This window comes from Eupeodes corollae, chromosome 1 (assembly GCF_945859685.1).
Source record: "Eupeodes corollae chromosome 1, idEupCoro1.1, whole genome shotgun sequence".
NCBI lineage: Eukaryota > Metazoa > Arthropoda > Insecta > Diptera > Syrphidae > Eupeodes > Eupeodes corollae.
This window is the reverse complement of record NC_079147.1, coordinates 102,934,245-102,954,329: the sequence shown is the minus strand read 5'-3', so window position 1 is coordinate 102,954,329 and position 20,085 is coordinate 102,934,245. Positions and strand designations below refer to the sequence as shown.

At 34.1% G+C, this 20,085-nt stretch overlaps 2 protein-coding genes and 1 pseudogene across 2 annotated transcripts in view; all 3 read right to left on the bottom strand.

Moving 5' to 3' along the window:
- LOC129942051 (uncharacterized) overlaps positions 1–20,085 on the bottom strand; it is a 379,273-nt gene that overhangs the window by 305,433 nt on the left and 53,755 nt on the right. The window lies entirely within an intron of this gene.
- LOC129942219 (uncharacterized) lies at positions 6,935–7,315 on the bottom strand. The gene has a single exon (XM_056051074.1). The coding sequence runs from the start codon at positions 7,313–7,315 to the stop codon at positions 6,935–6,937; it is 381 nt and encodes a 126-aa protein (XP_055907049.1).
- LOC129942201 (uncharacterized) lies at positions 14,686–18,493 on the bottom strand (annotated as a pseudogene).

Below are 20,085 nucleotides of genomic sequence, written 5' to 3'. Positions count from 1 at the left end.
ATTTTTGCATTAAAAATAATTATAACTAACATAAAGACATCACAAATTATGAAACACTAACATGCATAAATGAAAGAAGGAGGAAGGGGGGGGGGGGTATTATTCTCCTTTTTTTCAATTAAATCTTATTTGCTCTGGTTAGAGATTTTTTGTATATGCTATCATTATTTATATTAGACTAGATGGCAAAAAAAAGTATGGCTCTCATGCTAACGGTTATATTTTCTCTCTTTATTTAACAAAAAATAATCATGTGATGTTATATTTATGGATGCCATTTTTGTTTAGTTACTTTAACTAAGCGGTCGGTTTAGTGGACAAATAATTTTGAAGCCTTCTTCTAAGTTAAAATGAGTGTGTTTACCTATGAAGATTTTTTCAACGTTTTAAAGGCTAACGGGCGTGATTTAAGTGACTATAAGTACTTATTTAAATATTGTTATCCAAACAACGACAATAAATTCAAGGGAAAAAAATTGGACTTGTTTGAATTTTTTCGAAAGTTTTGAGTGAAACTACAGAACAGATTTGTTGAATGCAGCTACAATAAAGTGCGAATGTTAAAACGGTATAAAACGTGGCTTGAAACGGAATTCAACACACTTACTTTTTTAAAAGAACCACCCCCTTCAACCGCTAACAACTCAAGTGAACAATCCCCATCGACCGCGAATAACTCGAGAGAACTCTTTATAAACTTAAGTGAGCGACAAAAAAGGCGTAAAACCCAAACTATGCGTCAAAGTGCAGGAAGTACTACGCTTCTTTTTGCAGCAAAAATGAAGCTGAAAAGTGAAGGTAAGCTTGATGCTTCAAAAGTTATTGATTTCTTAATAAAATACCCTGAAAAATCAAAAGAAATATATAAATTTTATGTTGACGAAAAAAAACATTCAGTTTCTATCATTTCAAATGAAAAAGCCTTAGCACTGCATTCAACATTAGGTCTTAGCAAAGCACAGTATAGAGAGATAAAAAACTTAGTGGTGGACCATGGTGTTGATTTATTTCCGTCATATTTTCAGCTTCAAAAAACTAAAAATAATTACTTGCCTCCAAAGTCAAGCATTTTGATTGACGAAACAAGTGCTTTAATAGATTTTAAATCTTTGTTGAACCAGACAACAAAAAGTATCTTTAAATGTCTTGACAATTCAAATATAAAAAACAATGATCTTTGTTTAATATCCAAATGGGGCTTTGATGGAGCATCGAGTCAAAGTTGCTATAAACAAAAAAATTTCTTCGGAAAACTCAGATGACTCATCAGTGTTTGTTACTAGTTTGGTGCCCATGAAATTGTATAACAAAACGGACAAAATCACACTATGGGAAAACCCAAAACCCTCTTCAACTCGTTATTGTCGACCTGTAAGGTTTAGATTTGCTAAAGAAAGTGACAGTTTGATAAAAAAAAGAGCATGATGAAATGCAACTCTTGATTGATAATCTTCTTCCAACTAATATTGACACATTTAAAATAAAGCATGTTATGTTACTCACCATGATTGATGGAAAAATTTGCAATAGTATTGCCAATAATCCATCATCTATGCGCTGTTATATTTGTAATGCTAAGATTAGTGAAATGAATGATTTGAATATTGCATGTAACAAAAGAAATAATAAAGAATTTTATAGGTTTTGCCCTTACATGCATGGATAAGGTGCATGAAGTGGCTTTTGCATGTGTCATATAACTTAGATTTTAAGAAATGGAGCGCAAAAAGTGAAGAACATAAAGCTTTAAAAGCTAAACGAAACAAAAACATACAAGAACAATTAAGGTCAAAACTTGGGTTACTTATAGATGTTGTCAAACAAGAAAGAGGTACAACAAATGACGGGAACACCGCAAGAAAATTTTTCGCTAATGCTGAGATAGTTTCAGAAGTCAATGGCTTAGATATAAACCTTATCAAGAGAATAAATATTTTATTAATAACTATGGCTTCAGGTGAATGATGGCATGAATTTCAAAGCTACGCATACGAGACTGCTCAAATTTATGTTTCAACCTATTCTTGGTATTTTATGCCACCAACGATCCATAAGATCCTTTTTCATGGGGCTAATATTATAAGAAATGCTCTAATACCCATAGGAAAGCTGTCTGAAGAAGCTTCCGAAGCCAGGCACAAAGAATTTAGAAAAATTCGCGAAAGTTCGACGAGGAAAATGAACAGGTTGGTAACAAATGAAGACGTGTTAACCAATTTGTTAATATTTTCCGATCCCTATTTAACATTTTTATCACCTTCACTGGTTAATTATAAAAAACGTGAAATTCCGGAAGAAGCGTTAAAATTAATTATTAATTAAAGTACCGCAAACAAGCGAAGTAATATGACTTTTTTTCTATTGTTGAAAAAATACATTTTATTTTTTTTAACAAATACATCATATTTTTATTTTTTTTTAATTGTTGAATATACATCATTTTATGAATATAATACATTTTATTTTTTTTTACAAATACATTATATTTTTATTTTTTTTTAAATTATTTAATATAAAGGGTGATTTTTTTGAGGTTAGGATTTTCATGCATTAGTATTTGACAAATCACGCGGGATTTCAGACATGGTGTCAAACAGAAAGATGCTCAGTATGCTTTGACATTTCATCATGAATAGACTTACTAACGAGCAACGCTTGCAAATCATTGAATTTTATTACCAAAATCAGTGTTCGGTTCGAAATGTGTTTCGCGCTTTACGTCCGATTTATGGTCTACATAATCGACCAAGTGAGCAAACAATTAATGCGATTGTGACCAAGTTTCGCACTCAGTTTACTTTATTGGACATTAAACCAACCACACGAATGCGTACAGTGCGTACAGAAGAGAATATTGCGTCTGTTTCTGAGAGTGTTGCTGAAGACCGTGAAATGTCGATTCGTCGCCGTTCGCAGCAATTGGGTTTGTGTTATTCGATCACATGGAAGATTTTACGCAAAGATCTTGGTGTAAAACCGTATAAAATACAGCTCGTGCAAGAACTGAAGCCGAACGATCTGCCACAACGTCGAATTTTCAGTGAATGGGTTGGCAGAAAATCCGCTTTTTTATCGACAAATTTTGTTCAGCGATGAGGCTCATTTCTGGTTGAATGGCTACGTAAATAAGCAAAATTGCCGCATTTGGAGTGAAGAGCAACCAGAAGCCGTTCAAGAACTGCCCATGCATCCCGAAAAATGCACTGTTTGGTGTGGTTTATACGCTGGTGGAATTATTGGACCGTATTTTATCAAATATGCTGTTGGACGCAACGTTACGGTGAATGGCGATCGCTATCGTTCAATGCTAACAAACTTTTTGTTGCCAAAAATGGAAGAACTGAACTTGGTTGACATGTGGTTTTAAGATGGCACTACATGCCACACAGCTCGCGATTCTATGGCCATTTTGAGGGAAAACTTCGGAGAACAATTCATCTAAAGGAATGGACCGGTAAGTTGGCCACCAAGATCATGCGATTTGACGCCTTTAGACTATTTTTTGTGGGGCTACGTCAAGTCTAAAGTCTACACAAATAAGCCAGCAACTATTCCAGCTTTGGAAGACAACATTTCCGAAGAAATTCGGGCTATTCCGGCCGAAATGCTCGAAAAAGTTACCCAAAATTGGACTTTCCGAATGGACCACCTAAGACGCAGCCGCGGTCAACATTTAAATGAAATTATCTTCAAAAAGTAAATGTCATGGACCAATCCAACGTTTCAAATAAAGAATCGATGAGATTTTGCAAATTTTATGCGTTTTTTTTTTTAAAAGTTCTCAAGCTCTTAAAAAATCACCGTCTATATGATTTTTTTACTGTTGAAACATAAAATACATTTATTTTTAACTTCCCATAGGAAGTTATTGTAATGGGTCCGATTTGTCAAATTGGAAATTTTGACATTTCTCGACGTTTCAAGGTCCCTAGAGTCGAAATAAAAGATTTTTAGAAAGATGTCTGTGCGTGCGTGTGTACGTACGTTCGTACGTCCGTACGTCCGTACGTCCGTACGTTCGCGACGTTTTTTTCGTCGTCCATAGCTCAAGAACCAGAAGAGATATCGACTTCAAATAAATTTTGTTCTTCAGATAATAAGGCAGAAAGATGCAGAAAGGGCTCTTAAGACAATTGCGTAGGTGGTTTTTTTACCATAGCAGTTTGAAAAAAAGGTGAAAATTTTGGTTAACCCTAAATATCTTACGAACCAAAAACGCTAGAGACTTGAAATAAACTGTATATAATATATTGTAACGTGATATCAAACAAGTATATTTTTTGAAAAAAATCAATATAACGGTTTTTTTATAAATCAATAAAACTGAAAAAAAAAATGTTTCACCTCCAAAATTTTACGACTGAAATATGATTTCATCTCCAAAACAATTTTGTGCAATGAAGAATAATATTTTTGACATCTGATAAAATTTTGAGAAAAATCTAATTGACAGTTTTTTTTATAAAAAATAAAAATCTAAAAAAAACATTACTCAAAGTAGGTAAAAATTGAATACGATTCAAATATCTTTTCAAAAACTTAAAATTTAGGCTTCAAACTTATTTTATCTTATAAGGAATATTGTTTTCAACATTTTGAAAAATTTTGAGAAAAATCGAATTTACAGTATTTTTACCAAAAAATAAAAAACCTAAAAAAAAATTAATAAAAGATGGTAAAAATTGATTTTCGACTCAAATATCTTTTCAAAACTTAGAGATATTGGATTTGATTTACTTTAATCTTTCAAAAAATATTGTTGTCAACATTCAGTTAAAGTTTAAAAAAAAACGAATTCACAGTTTTTTTACAAAAAATAAAAACCTAAAAAAAAAAAATTATAAAAGTTGGTAAAAATTGATTTTCGACTCAAATATCTTTTCAAAACTTTGAGATAATAGCTTCTAATTAAATTTTACTTATAAGAAATATTGTTTTCAACATTAAGACAAATTTTAAGAAATATCGAATTTACAGTTTTTTTACAAAAAATAAAAACATACAAAAAATGTATAAAAGTTGGTAAAAATTAATTTTCGACTCAAATATTTTTCCAAAAATTGTAGATATTGGTTTTTAACAACTTTTATCTTTCAACAAATATTGTTGTCAACATTCAACAAAATTTTGAAAAAAATCGAATTGACAGTTTTTGTGCAAAAAATTAAAAACCTAAAAAAAATTTACCAAAAGTTGGTAATATTGATTTTTGGCTCAAATATCTTTTCAAAAATTTGAAATATTTTCTTCAAACTAATTTTATCTTATAAGAAATATTGTTTTCAATATTCGATAAAATTTTGAAAAAATCAAATTGACAGTTTTTTTACAAAAAATAAAACTCTAAAAAAAAAACAATACTAAAACTTCGTAAAAATTTACTTTCGACTCAAAAGCTTTTCAAAACTTAAAAATATTGGCTTGAAACTTATTTTATTTCACAGAAAATATTGTTTTCGATATTCAGTGATTTGTATATAAGAATCCAACAATCCGTTTTTTCATTAAAAAAAATCTACAAAAAATAGTACGCAAATTTGGTAAAAATTGGTACGAGTACATATAGACAAACTTTGAAGCAAGACATATCGACAGACGGGATGGGAAGTTATCAGTGTGGGTCGCATCCCAGCCTCTTTTTTTTTAACAAATACATCATATTTTTATTTTTTTTCAATGTTGAATATACATACATGATTTTTTTATTGTTGAAAAATACTTTTTTACTTTAAATTTTTGTTTGTATACTAAACAAATTGTTATATATTAAGAACAATAAATATTTATTAATTTTCTATTATAAGATAACTTTTATTTACTTAAAAAGAATTTGAAAACTCTTGGATATGTCTTGGATATGTCCCTCATTTTTTTTTTGGAAATTGCTTATCTTTTGAGATTTTTTGAAATAAATTATGAAACTATAATTTGTCAAGAACAAAATAGTGAAAACCGTTTCAAAATCCATCAATTATTTCAAAAGTTACAGCCCGATGACCACTTTTTCATGTTTTCGTTCCACTGTGCGACGTCTTGAAATAAGTTAATTTGTAATTTCCCATGTTGCTTACCCTTGAAAATACCGAAACAATTTTCAACTAAATTTCTAGCTTTTGCATGAATATTATTAAAATGACTTTTCGTTTCTTCGAATAGGCTTTTATAAGGTAAAAGAAACCAAGGTTCTAATGGATATCAACTATCGCCTTAAAAATTTGGTTATAATGAGTTATTTATAACAAAGTGTTGTTTTTTACCCAAAAGCCAGTGTTGAAAATAAAAGAAAAAAGTTTTCAACCAAGCGACGAATGTAAGCGACTAATTCGTTTTGAAAAAGATTTAAATAGAGTGATTTTGTTCGACAATGTTTTATTCAACACCAAAGTCGAAGTTTAGAAAATGTTGCAGCGCGCGGGCAGCGCTTTCGTGAGAATGTCTGCTTTCTGCTCCTTTGTAGTATGACGTCTATGTGATTTTCGTTTTGTAGCTGGCGAATGAAGTGATACTTGATATAAATATGTTTAGTTCTCTTATGGAACTCTGGATTCTGAATCAATTTGATGCTGCTCATGTTGTCGGAAAATATTGTTGTTGCATTGTTGCTTTTTTCGAGAATACCAAGCTCCCTCAGAAAGGTTCGTAACCACATCGCTTCCTTCGCTGCAGAACAAGCTGATATATATTCAGCCTCAATTGATGACACTACTCCAGGTCACACATGACCCATTCAACATAAACAAATGTCCAGTTCGGGATCGGCGAGTGTCCACATCATTTCCGAAATCGGAATCACAATATCCAGTTCACTCTGCAAACTCTGAAACTTTAGAGTATTCGATTCCATAATCCATAGTTCCTTGGAGATTCTTGAAGGTTCTTTTGACACCAGTTATGTGTCCAGCAGACGGTTTTTCTAGATATTGGCTGAGGACATTCACCGCATAAGCAATATCCGCTGGCTGGCAACAGCCAGGTACATAAGACTTCCGATAGCTTCTCGAAATGGAAATGTTAACTTCTTCTCTTCTTTTGTAGTTTCAAATTTGATGTTTGGATCAGCAGGTGTACTTACTGGTGATGAAGATTCCATATTGAAATTTCTCAGGACTCGTTTACAGTATTGCTTCTGGTTGATGATGAGTTTTGATTCCGAGGATATGATATGAAGCCCCAGAAAATATGAAGCTTCAAACTCTTTGACTTTGTAATCAATTTTGAGATATTGCATCAGATTATTCAAAATGTTTATGCTCGATGAGAATACAAGGCCGTCATCAACGTAGAGCTTTGTTGAGAGTTTCTTTGAATTTTGCATTCCACACTCGAAGAGCCTCTTTAAGCCCGTACAAACTCTTTTTCAACTTCCAGATTTTATTGTGATGTTCTATATCAGGCGGTGGAATCGTGTTAATTTGGTCTTGTAACTCACCACACAAGAAAGCAGTTTATATGTATGTCAAATTGACGCATGTGGAGTTGCTTGTGCGCTGCAATAGAAAACAAAACTCTTAAAGAATCAAATCTTACCACTGGGGGCAAATGTTTCCTCGTAGTCAATTCCGGGTTTTTGGCAACATCCTTGTACAAAACTAATCTTGCCTTATAGCGACTTGCAAACTATTAGCATCTATCTTTCGTTTGAGAATCCATTTGCTTTGAATTGGCTTCATCCAGGTTTGTTTTTCAAATACTTTATAAATGTGTCAGATTCGCGAAGTGATTCTAGCTCTTCAGACATAGCACTTAGCCATTGAGATTTTTCATTACCTGATATAGCCTCATCATAAGTTGGACTTCCTTCGGCTGCAGCTATAGCACACATATCGCTTATCATTCTATTCCTCTATGGGTAACGTTCATTTGTTGTGCTATCATTTTCTTGTGGTGTGGTGTTAACATCTTCGGGGGTAACTTCTTGAGGATCATCAATCGGAAATGTAACTTCACCATCGCACTCTTTGTCTACTTTTGGCTGCTTTTGTTGAGGGCTTTGCACAGATTCGCATTCAAAAATGTTAGAAGGTAATGCACATAGAATTGATGTTTGATTTAAACTGGTATTTGTAGAATCAAAAAATGATTTGTCTTTGTCAAATCGGACGTCTCGAGTTATTACAATTTTCGATCCATTCTACAGTTTCATGATTGTAGCCTAAGAAAGCAGCATGCTTACTTTTAGCATCCAATCCTTTACGATGTTCTTTTTGAATATTATAGAACGCACTGTATCATAAGGTGTAAAGAGTCTTGTAGCTAGGAACTACAATTTTCCATAATTCAAAAGGCGACTTCCAATTGTTTGATGGGACGGGACAAATATTTCGAATCTGCACCGCTGTATTGACAGATTCAGCCCAAAGCAACTGTGGGGCACCACAATCATGAAGCATCGAGAGAGCAGTCTCTTTTACTGTACGGTTTTGTCTTTCAATGAAACCGTTCTGTTGAGGTACATATGCTGTAGAAGTCTCATGATGAACACAATGCTTTGCCAAAATGCCTTTAATGCTCTGCACACAAACTAAGTACCATTGTCTGTTCTTACCGCTTTCACAGTGATTGAGCTGGTGCTTAGATGCAATATCAGATTTTTCTTGCAAGAAAAAGACTTGAGTGTAGTTCGAAAAATCATCTTTAATTAGCATAAAATACTTGGAACCTCCTAGAGAAGGACACTGCATCGGTCCGCAGAGATCAGCATAGAGATCAGCTGAGTAGATTCACAACGTTGTCCAACTCGAAGAGTCTGTCCATTTCTTTTAACTTCCGCACGACCATTCTCAAAACTCGTAGCAGTTCCTTGGCTGTCAGCTGAGCTAACACTGAATAAATTGAATCCAATGCTGAGTACATTTATTAGCGTGTGGAATTGCACCTTGCCACAAACATCTGACTTGAGTTCTACATTTCCGATTCCATGTGCATTCACCGTTTCCATATTTCCGAAGCAAACTGGATATTCGCGTTCATCAACAGCTCGGAAACTACTGAACGCACTTCTTTGGAAGCACATATAGCTCTATGCTCCAGATTCAGAAACCAGCATGTACTTTTTCTCTCTGTGAAGTGAGCCATTAACGCCGATGATGTACTTTGTTTGTTGTCTTTTTGTTGTGAAAGTCGGGTGCGACATTATTTCCACCAATGCCCACGTTTGTTGCAAAATCCACAGGTTGAATTCTTCTTCTTATCTTCTATAGATGTCTTTTTCTTGTTGTAATGAATCAATGCTTGATTGTCTGTAGCAGAATCATCTGATGTTTTCTCAAATCGAAGCATCGCCTCTTTCATTAGACGCTGCTGGGTCAAAATTTTGGAGCGTTTGTTCCGACTGGGCCACGGAAGCCCATGCTGATCTTAAATGTTTGAATTTTGATGGAAGACTGCCGATGTTTTTTGTAATTATTGCGGATTCTGCCATCGAAGCGCCCAATTCCTCAAGCTGTTTAGCCATTTGTTCTATATCTGATATGTGGCTGACCAAGTTGTCGTCTTCCGACTTTCGATATTCAACTTTTGTTGCAGTGTGCTGAGTGAGACTCCTGATTTCTGCTCATATATGGAAGACAGTTTGGTCCACATCTTGGCTTCAGAGTCACTTGTCACCAAAAACTTCAGCTGGTTGAAATCCATTGACGAAGTGATCTATCAGTTGTGCCTTTTTGTCTTTCTGAATCCAAGCTGCAAGGGTCAACTCCTTCGTTGGCTCTATGGATTCATCGAGAACGCAACATAAATCATGGGCACGTAGGTAACCAAAACCTGAAACTTCCAGAGCGATTAATCTTTTCCATTAAATTTTTGCAAATTTATACTTTTGTCCATCGTAGTTAAGTAAAGAGTTTTCAGCAGAGGTTTCCAAAAAAGTTCGTGCTGATAACGTGTTGAAAATAAAAGAAAATAGTTTTCGACCAAGTAGAAAGAATTTTAATAAGCGAAAAAATATAAACGATTAATTCGTTTTGAAAAAGATTTGAATAGAGTGATTTTGTTCGACAATGTTTTATTGAACAGAATGTTTTCAAACGAATGATCCGTGCAGATCCACCGTATCTAGCATTAATTGCCATTATTCTCATTTTATGATCACAAATCTTAAAACAAAATCAATTAAAAGATTTTCATATCGTTCTTTCAGTATTACTACAACCATTGCATTTACGATATGTTTTCCCTTCCTGTTAAAGAATATTTTTTCGTCTTCCCGTGGTGTTTGTAAATAAAAATGTGTACCATCTATGCACCCAACAACTATAAGTACATTTTCAATGAATAACTATTTGCCATTTATGATTTTTGTCAATACTCTTTCTATACTTCACCTCCTGGTATTGAAAATGTTTGATAAAAAAAATCAAATGGGGTGGCGCAACAGGCCGTTGTGAACCAGGGCCTAGTGACTTACAACTCTCAACCATTCCTGTGTGCGAGTACAGTTGTCAGGAATGGAAGGGACCTACAGTTTAATGCCGAATCCGAACGGCTAGTTTGAGAAAGCACTTTTTCATGACAAGAATTACTCTTGAAGGATTTGTCAATTCCTCGCAAGAGGCAGTACCCGCGAAAATTATTTTTTTTAAATTAAGGTGGCACAGGCAGGGATTGAACCCAAGACCCCTTGCATGACAGTCCAACGCACTAACCATCATGCCACGGGTACTAAAACCATTGCTTTATTTCGGGCTTTTCGTTTTTCCCCGAGAGACTCCATTTTATCCACAGGGACATAGCTTAGCTTTCAAAATGTTTGTTTTTTCCGAATCCATTTTGGATAATGTGCTTTGCTTTGTGCAAGAGCGAGTCCAAAATCGTTGCCTCAATAGTTATAGCAAATCTTAATATTGAAGGTAGTTATGTAGAACGGCAACCGTGAGGCAAATTTATTGTTTCCAGTATCATTATAAAGGCCTCTTTTGAAATTCGAAAACGTTGAACAAAACTATAATTTTCTTAACCCTTTGTTGACCAAGCTATTAAAAATGGTACACAAAATATTTTTTTGTCGATATGTTTTTAAATTTAGGATTTCTTAAAAAGTATAGCTCATTTTATTTTCTTCCAAGGCCCTCAAAAGACTATAGATGATAGTGGTACTCAAAAGTACCGTTGGGCTGTAGGGTACAGAAAAAAAAGTATTTAGAAATTAAAATTTATTTTCGTTTCTATTTCAATATAAAATGGAATGTATGCACACACATTATTTTCCGAAATTAATTCCATGGTACAGAGTAAAACAATTTTTTTTATCATTGCAGCAAAGGTAAATATTGCAATGACTGCATTTTGAATGACGCTTTGATTGTATTTTGTTTATGCTACAGACTTCGCATCTTCCCCATGTTTCAACAAATTTTGGCCAGTGAACACCTAGGTTTCCCAGTCGCACGTCCTTTGAAACGGATTCTCCTTTGCCCCTTCGTTTTTTGGTGCATTGCGCAGGCTCGTCATTATTAGATTTTCTGCTCAGACTCCGTTTGTCAACAGGTAAATCCTTTTGCGTTAAAAGTCCAAGGGTGACACATCTTTTGTACTCCAGAAAAGATATTTTTTCATTCATTTGGCCGTGAACGATAAAGGAGTTAACAAAACATATTTCGATCATTCCCCAAAAGAGCCGATGCCACCACTTTTTTGACCTACGGTCTAGGCCATATGCAGCCCGAAGTTGATCAGCATGGTCCACTCCACCCATATATGTGTTATAGTCTTTTACGACTGTAGGACAACTGACTTCGTGTTGCACTCCTGATTTATCTCTTCTAGCAACAGTCGTAAGCTCATTGCCATGGTAATTTGAAGCCAACAGTACTGTTTTTGTGTCTTTCTATTTGTAAAAACTGATTCCATCTGTCGAAGATCGGTAGCCGAAATCTCCCCTTTTCATTTTTCTTTCATCCCTCAAATTTGTTGGGTTGCCTCTTCTATTAGCACGAATGGTACCACAAGCTAGAGTATTTTCATTTTTTAGTTTTTCCAGCAGTTTGACTGAAGAAAAGTAGTTATCGAAGAAAATAATTTTCTCTTTTCCCCACTCCTTTTCAGTCAATGACAGAACAACTCTTTCACTTGTAACCCCTCTTTACTGGTTTCATTGGATTATATTGCTTCTGCCCTTGAAAAGAATCATTGACTCGTCAACAGAGAGTTGTCTTGTTCCATGGTAGGCAGTTCCGAATTTTTCATTCAAGTATTCAATCAAAAGACGATCTTTATTATCTTTTGGTATACAGCTGTTATCGTTTACATGCAAATTGCTCAAAATAGCGTCAAACCTATTACGGCTCATCGCTTTGCCCACTAAGGAAACTCCCAAATCCTGACTTTCACTTCGGAAGTGCCTCCAACTTGGTAGTTTATGGTATCCCATAAGGAAGTTTATTCCAATGAAAGCCAGTAGTTCACCTTTCTTCAAATCTAGTACCTTATTTTTCTGAACGGCGTACAGATTGGACTGATAAACAATATTATCAAGAGCACCTTCAAGAAAACTGACATGGCTACATCCCGGACGATTGTCTGAAATTTCCTCACCCGGAAGGGTTTCAAGCTGATCTTGAAGCACAGCTTCATTAGGTTCCATATTGGGTTGGGCTCTAGCGCGTATTCTTGAACGTATCGTTAGTAAATCCACTTCATCATCATCTTCAAGATCAGTGTTTTCATTATTATCTGATGGCAAATCTTCAACCATAGCCAACATTTCATCATCGTTCAATAAAACATTCTTTACACCCGACATAATTCAATTTATCTGGATATACCTACATATATGAAAATTGCCCGACGGTACTTACCAGTCCACTTTTACTTTTTGTCGAAAATATATAAAAAATATTTATAAATTCAATTGATGTATTGTTTTTTAGAAAGTTAGATATTATGCAGATAAGCTTATAAATTAAAAAAAAAAAATACGAAAGCTACCAAGCCAACTAAGATCTTCAAACGCAAAAATCAACTAAAACTACTCTCTTCTAAGTCTTAATATCTATTAAAGAAACAGTTATAACACTCACTAAAATAAATTAAAAAATCACAAACACCAAAATGTATAGAGATTATTATGGTACTTGTAAGTACCGTTGGTCAACAGAACCAAAATTTACCGCTATATAGTTTTTAGTTCATGTAAAACATTGTGGTACTTCAAAGTACCGTCGGTCAACAATTAGTAATACGTATGTAAATATTCTCGTTTGTATATAAAATAAAATGCTTACATATGGGTTGGAACAGATAAAGGGTCCGAATTATCTCTTAATTGTCTTCGTTATCGTATTAATTGTTTTTTTGTAGTTTTCATTTCCACTTTGTAACAAAATTAAACTACATCGAAACATTTTGACTTCAATTTGCTTAGTTGAATTTGGAAATTAATGACAGACGGTTTAGCTATCGTGCAAACGCTATCGTTTTGACGATATCACTTTGACGATTATCGTCTTACGGGAAGTAAGACTATCGTCGAATCGATATCGTCTGACGATAATCGTTTTACGGAATGCCCCCCAGGATTTACAAATATCTTATTAGACCAGTGATTTCATATGGATTCTTGACATGGTTTAAAATATCACCAACGGTAGCCAAGGAGCTCCAATTATTCGAAAGATTCATCTTGAGAGCATGTCTAAGCAAAAATAAAAAACCTGGAGGTAAATGGTCCAGTAATTTGTCCATGTACAACGATTCCCAAATCAAGCCTCTCCTACGCTTCTCCAATCAGCTTAGCCAATGCATTGCCGTCTCAAACTCTTGTAGTTCAAAACAACGAGTTCCTCTCTTCCATCTACGGGAGGGGTAGCCCAAATATATATGTACAGAGTCTTACAAAACCAAATGTTCAAGCATTAGCTGAGCATAGTCGTCGCTCATGTTGTTAACACCCTTAAGGTGGAAACTAATGTCGATTTCCATTGAACCACATGAAATAGACGGCCTGTCGCTACTAATAATCAATATTTTTTGGTTCCAATGGAACGAAAAAACGTAGCAATATCTTTTTGTAAGTGTATTAGTGTAGCAGCTTTCAGAAGCATACTAAAATATTTACAGTATTAATCCCGCGTCTCGTCTATTGTTTTGAATTCAATTTCATTAGCTGCTACCGGTCTGGTGTGAATTGATGTTTAATGTTTTTTTAATTATTTGAAAAGCACAACAAATTGAAAATGAGTTACTCTATTGATCTATCTGACTTTGACCTGGTCATTGATGAGTCAGGAAATTTTGTTGTAGAGGATGATCAAATTCTAATACAACACCGAACAAGTAAGTAATGAAATAGAATATAATGTATAAAATACGAAATAATCTTTTTATTTGCAGCAAAAGAAGAAGTCAACGTGCTTTTTGCTAACGTCGCTCTATTTTATGGTCTCTATGAAGAAGGAGAAACAAGTTTGGAAACACCGGCCACAGAGCCCACAACAATAGCAGCAATTCAACATCCGCCATCACGAACACGGACTCCTCAGCATCATCAACATCACTACCATCATCACCGTTGACATCAGCACCACCATCCCCAACCCATGTCGCAAAGAAAAACAGCACAAAAAGTGATTGACAACAATAATACCAGTGGTCCCGCTTATGAGGAAATGGTTTTGGTGAGGAAATGAACGAGATTATTCAGAGGGATGACTCTTTCCTCTTAGACACAGGAGTGTCACCAGGAACAATCTATTCCAAAAAAGGCTCAATACCTTCAGCGCAAGCCACTTCAAAATCGATCTCAACATCAGCGCCGACCTCGGAATTAGCGTCGACCTCTCGGTTGGCGTCGACTTCGGTACTGACGTCGTCGACCTCGAGATCGGCGTCGATCTCGGAATCAGCTTCGACCTCGGGATCAATCGTCGACTTTGGGGTCTGCATCGACTTCCGGGGACACAAACCAGCCACGTCATCAACGCCAACGACAACCACAGCAAAATCTATTGCAACAATTGGTCGATACCATTCAGAATTTTTTGGAGCGCTTCTTGAAAAGGAAAGACGAATATTACAATGAAAAATTAAAAATACTGAGAAGTATCTCTGAAAAGTTGAAAAAAAAGCAATTTTCAAAACAATAATGCCTTAAAAAAGACTGAATTATTTTATTTTATTTTATTTTGTTTTTATTAAATGAATTTATGTTTATTTATGTTTTTTGTTTTTAATGTAAATTATTTTTGTTTATTATTACATTTATAAGTACAATATATAAAATAATAATTGATAATATAAACAAGTTAAAAGTAAGTTGTTTTCGTCGAATTTCGTGTTGATTTCAGCGCATAGCAGCGGCGATAGCATTTCTTTTTCTTTCACCATCATCGGCAAGTAAAAAAGCTTCTAGGACTTCATTTTCCTCTCCGTCTGGCCTTGCAATCTCATTTCGCGAAGACGAAACTTCTGATTCGAGAGCTTGCAGCCACAAATCATCTTGTTCAATGCACAAATTATGCAACACTCAACATCCCAGCACAAATTTTGCCATTCTGCAAACAGTCTGGAAATCGAGACGAGTAAGCTGCCGAAATCTTTGCTTAAGCAATCCGAAAGTGTTTTCAATCTTAACTCGCGTCTGGCAATGTTTTTTATTACATTTTTTTTGTTGGTCAGTAAGGTCACCATAATCTCCATAGGGAGTGAACAAATACTCTCTTTACGGATAAGCTGAGTCACCAAGAATATCATATTTGCCTTCGCAGACCCTTGAGAGATTTTTCGAGACATTCGAAATTCGAAAGATCCTCGCATCATGACCAAAAATACTCCATTTACCAAGATCGGAATCTTTCGTACGTTTCACTCTCCCAAACCCGTTTGTTTACATTGTTGTATTTGTAATTTTGACAATTAGTCCATGAATAGATGTGAGAACAAACAAAAAAAAAAACGATGCCGTGGGCTAGCGGCACTTTGCAAAGCAAAAACAAAATGGGGTGGTTAATATGTTTTTTCAGGTTTTTCTTTTTACTTTTTTCGATGAAAAAGTCAGTTTTAAGCTTTAATTTTGCAGTCATTTTGTTGATAGCGAACCAATGTACATTTTTGTCTTGAAAAAAACATGTTCAACATCATTTTATTGTAATTAATTCACTAATTAAGAATAATCACTACGAAATTCTTCAAATTTCATAATTAACCTCGAATTATTGTATCAAAGATGCGTTCGAAGAACCATCAAATTAAGGGTGCGAGCGCAATTTATTGAATTCTACTAAATTTTCGTTAATGAACGGCCCAAATATTTATTTTGCAATTAAAATCTGTATTAAATTAATAAATCGAAGTATGTAAATAGTTTTCTCCATAATTTAAGTTTAGGACTATTTTTCAATTTCATTTTGATTAATAAATATTACATTTAAAAAAAAAAGAGTTATAAGCGAAAACATGCATAACATTCGTGTATTTGCTATCAAACAAAACTATGTAACACATCAAAGGAACATCAATGTTTTAAAAAAAATAATCAAAACGGTTATAGCGAACCCGTTTAATGAATGCAGAGCGAATAAAATGCAAATTTTGACATTTATCACAAAATTAAAATGTCAAAAACTGTTCTGAATTTATGCACAACTCATTCAAAAGATCATGTATTCGACTTGAATGTTTATTCTTGACGTACAGAAGATTTGTTTAGTAAATTCCCACAATTTAACGCATAATATAATTTTCATTCGTTCCTTAAAAATGTTTAATTACCAAAGTTCAAATATACTTATTATTGTTTGAAGGATATGTTTAGTAAAAATGCTGCTTATAATGAAAAAAATAATAAGAATTGATGAATGAAATTAATTTGAAGTCAATGTCTTCTATTATTCCCGAGACATCGAAAACCGAACATCAATTTTTAACAATTTTCCGTACTTTTTTGTTGTATATTTTAATTTGTATGAAAAAAAAAAACGGATTTTTACTAAAAAAAATGTGTGTCGAATGTCGAAAACAATATTTTCTGTGAGAATAAATTAGTTTGAAGCCTATTTTTTTAATTTTTCTAAAGATATTTGAGTATACAAAATATAAAATACAGCACAAAAAAATCATTAAATATGTATTTGGTCAGTTTTATTTTAAATAATATACATTTACAACATTTATTTGGAATGAAATTAAAAAGCTATACAAATCTTCCAATTTAAGACCATGTCAGCACTTCAGATTCTGTTGGTTTGGATTGTTTAGTTTTTGAACGAGGCCATAAAACATTCAAAATAAAGCATTAAGATGTGCCTGCAGACTATAATGAAGCATTTTGATGGGCCGGAACACTAAATGTGAGAATGTGTTTGGTTTTTGCATCATTTCACACACACTTTCTCACATTTAATGTGTCCTTAGCTTGTAGGCAAACCGAAATGTCAGTCTGAGATTCCGATCTTGGTAATGGAGTATTTTTGATCATGACTTTTACTTGTTGCTCCAACAAAAACATCCACAAACTTCTTATCTGCGTCGCACATACCCTGCAACGTAATGGATAGTAAGCCATGACGGTTTATATGTATATGTCGATCTGATTTTATGGGCTGGATTACGTATATAAATGTAGCTTCCATCTATACATCCAAATGTATTTTCAAAACCTTTTCAAATTCATTTTAAACATATGTACTCGCATCAAATGATTACAACTTTTGTAGTACCCTTGCAAAGTCATATCTTATTTTTTTCCTTCTCGGCTGCTGTGGACGGCATTTTAATATAAGTAGGTGATATGTGGAATAAAAATTCCAAAAACTGCGTTTGGCATCTATAAACATTTGAAAGTGTTATATTAAAGAGGTTGGCTACTCCTCTATAGCAGCATTTATTTCCAGCAAACCTTAAAACATTTAAAAACAAAATTTCAGCTCACGAATCACAAAATGAAAACACAATTTAACTCTGCAATGTCAGGTGTCATATAGATTTAGCAAATTGCTAAAAATTAAGGAGGGATTTTGTGATTATAGCTTTAGAAAATTGTTAAGAGAAAGTATGTTGTTAAAATCGTTTAAATTCGCAAAAGTCATCTTTTTAACGTAGTTGCTTGTTATGACTTTAACATTTTACTAAATCGTTTAAAATTTTGCGCAGCCTTTTTAACATACCATTAAAACGATAGGCATTGAACCTCAGCACTTACGCACTTCCGTCCTGACCAAATGCGTCCTTTTTTGAAAAACCTGTATTAAAACCTTGAAGTGGCATACTTTGCTGTTAGCAAGGCAGCTGTCTTACGGCTGAGCCTGAAATGTTGCCGAAACTGAAACCAAAAGTAATAAGTGAGTAGAGGTATGTACATATACTGTGATTATTCCAAAGAAAACAAAATATTATTCACCTCTTCGTCCGTATATCTTTCTACAACGTTTTCAAAATTTTTAATGGGATTTCTTTCATTCCTGGATAAAAATTCATTAGCTTGAACAATCGTCGAAGTCATCCAATTGAAAATTCTCAGGATATCTTCGTCCTCGGACGAATCTAGGAGCAAATCCAGCATTCTGTAGTCCATGCCCTGAAAATGAAATAATTATGCTTCAACCATCTCAAGTATTCAATATACATTTATAATTACCTGATCCTGAAAGCACAACAATAATATTGCCAAGAAATGAATCAAATTTTGTATTGTTTTCACAGAAAATTAATTATTTACAAATACAACAGAACGAAGCTGAATTCTCTTCAATTATTTTTTCCATAAACAATAATTTCATTTGACGTTTGCAAAACTGTCAAGTTTTTAGTATGTGTCTGAGTGTGAAAATCTGTGTAGATTCGTCTCAAAAGACGAATTCAAAACGAATCAATTCGTCGGGAAAAAACATCAATACTTTTCCCATTGGAAAACGTTTAAGGAAAAAAAATTGCCGGCCCCTCGACGGCACATCAATATTTTCGTTCAATGGAAAACCACATAAGTAAATGATCGGCTTACGGCTTATTTTCTGACGGCGCGGCTTCTCAGCAAAATTTTATAAATTTAATTCATTCTATTCTCTTGTTCGACATCGCCACGCCACCGCCCACCACCCAAACGACACTAAATAATTTAAAAGGTAAATTAACCCTGCAGTCGTCGCTCACCAAAATGTTACACCAGAAATAGAATAAAACCCAAATGCTTTAATTTTTCGAATTTATTTTGGCTTTAAAATGTAATTACATGTTATATTAAGTAAAGTTAACTAACTGTTCTAACTATTTAGCTGTAATTATTAAAAGAGACGAAAAATCCCCACCACTAGTTTCTTAGGAATACTCCATTTTGTATGAGTGAATTACAATAGTAATCCGCGCGACGACTGCAGGGTTAAAAGTAAAGTAAAAGTTGAATAAAAAGAAAAATTAAATTGGAAAACAAAGGAAAAGTTTATTTTGTGCGGCATCAATGTATATCCGTGGCAGTTTTTTACACAGGAAAACCAGAGGTCTTCAAAATATTAATAAAATCATTTGATCCATCGATCCAGATAGCGCCATTTTGTGCAAAATAAATTCTGGCACCGTTCTAACAACGGCAAGCTTGGCACCGTGTAATAATAACGTTTGGTAGTTAAATGGTAAAATTGGTACGTTCTACACGCGTTAAAATATAAAGCAGTAAAGTTTGGAAGGGTTTACATCCTACGGTACAAATAAAATCACCTTACCTTTGTACGGTTAAGTTTCGGCGTTATAACGGTTTTGAGCAATTTTCATTTTCAACATAAATTGGGCGCGTTTTTTTCATTTTTGCTATGAGTTTCGAGAAACTTATTTTGGCATGCTACACGTTGGTCGATTTTCATGCAACATTTAAAGTAAAACCCGGTACAGGGCTTTCGCAATCAACGTTTGAAGTATTTCGAATTGAGCTTCAAGAATTATGGTTAGATGTTAAAAAGGCATATAGCCATTTTGTTTGGGTGGCGACTGAGGATGACGAACTTAAGCCGGCACTCGTTGAGGTTAAGGGCAAATGCAAAAGTTTGTCCAATAAATATATTGAGTTTCTTAGTGAAATTCTCGAAGACACGCGACCATCGGAGGGCGGACAAAAACTAGAAATGATAAAAATAAAGATAAAGTGAGTGAAGAAAACAAGTGTAA

Bases quoted from the DNA above. Each gene is read 5' to 3' on its own strand.
- LOC129942219 (XM_056051074.1), bottom strand. From the start codon at position 7,315: ATGCAAAATTCAAAGAAACTCTCAACAAAGCTCTACGTTGATGACGGC.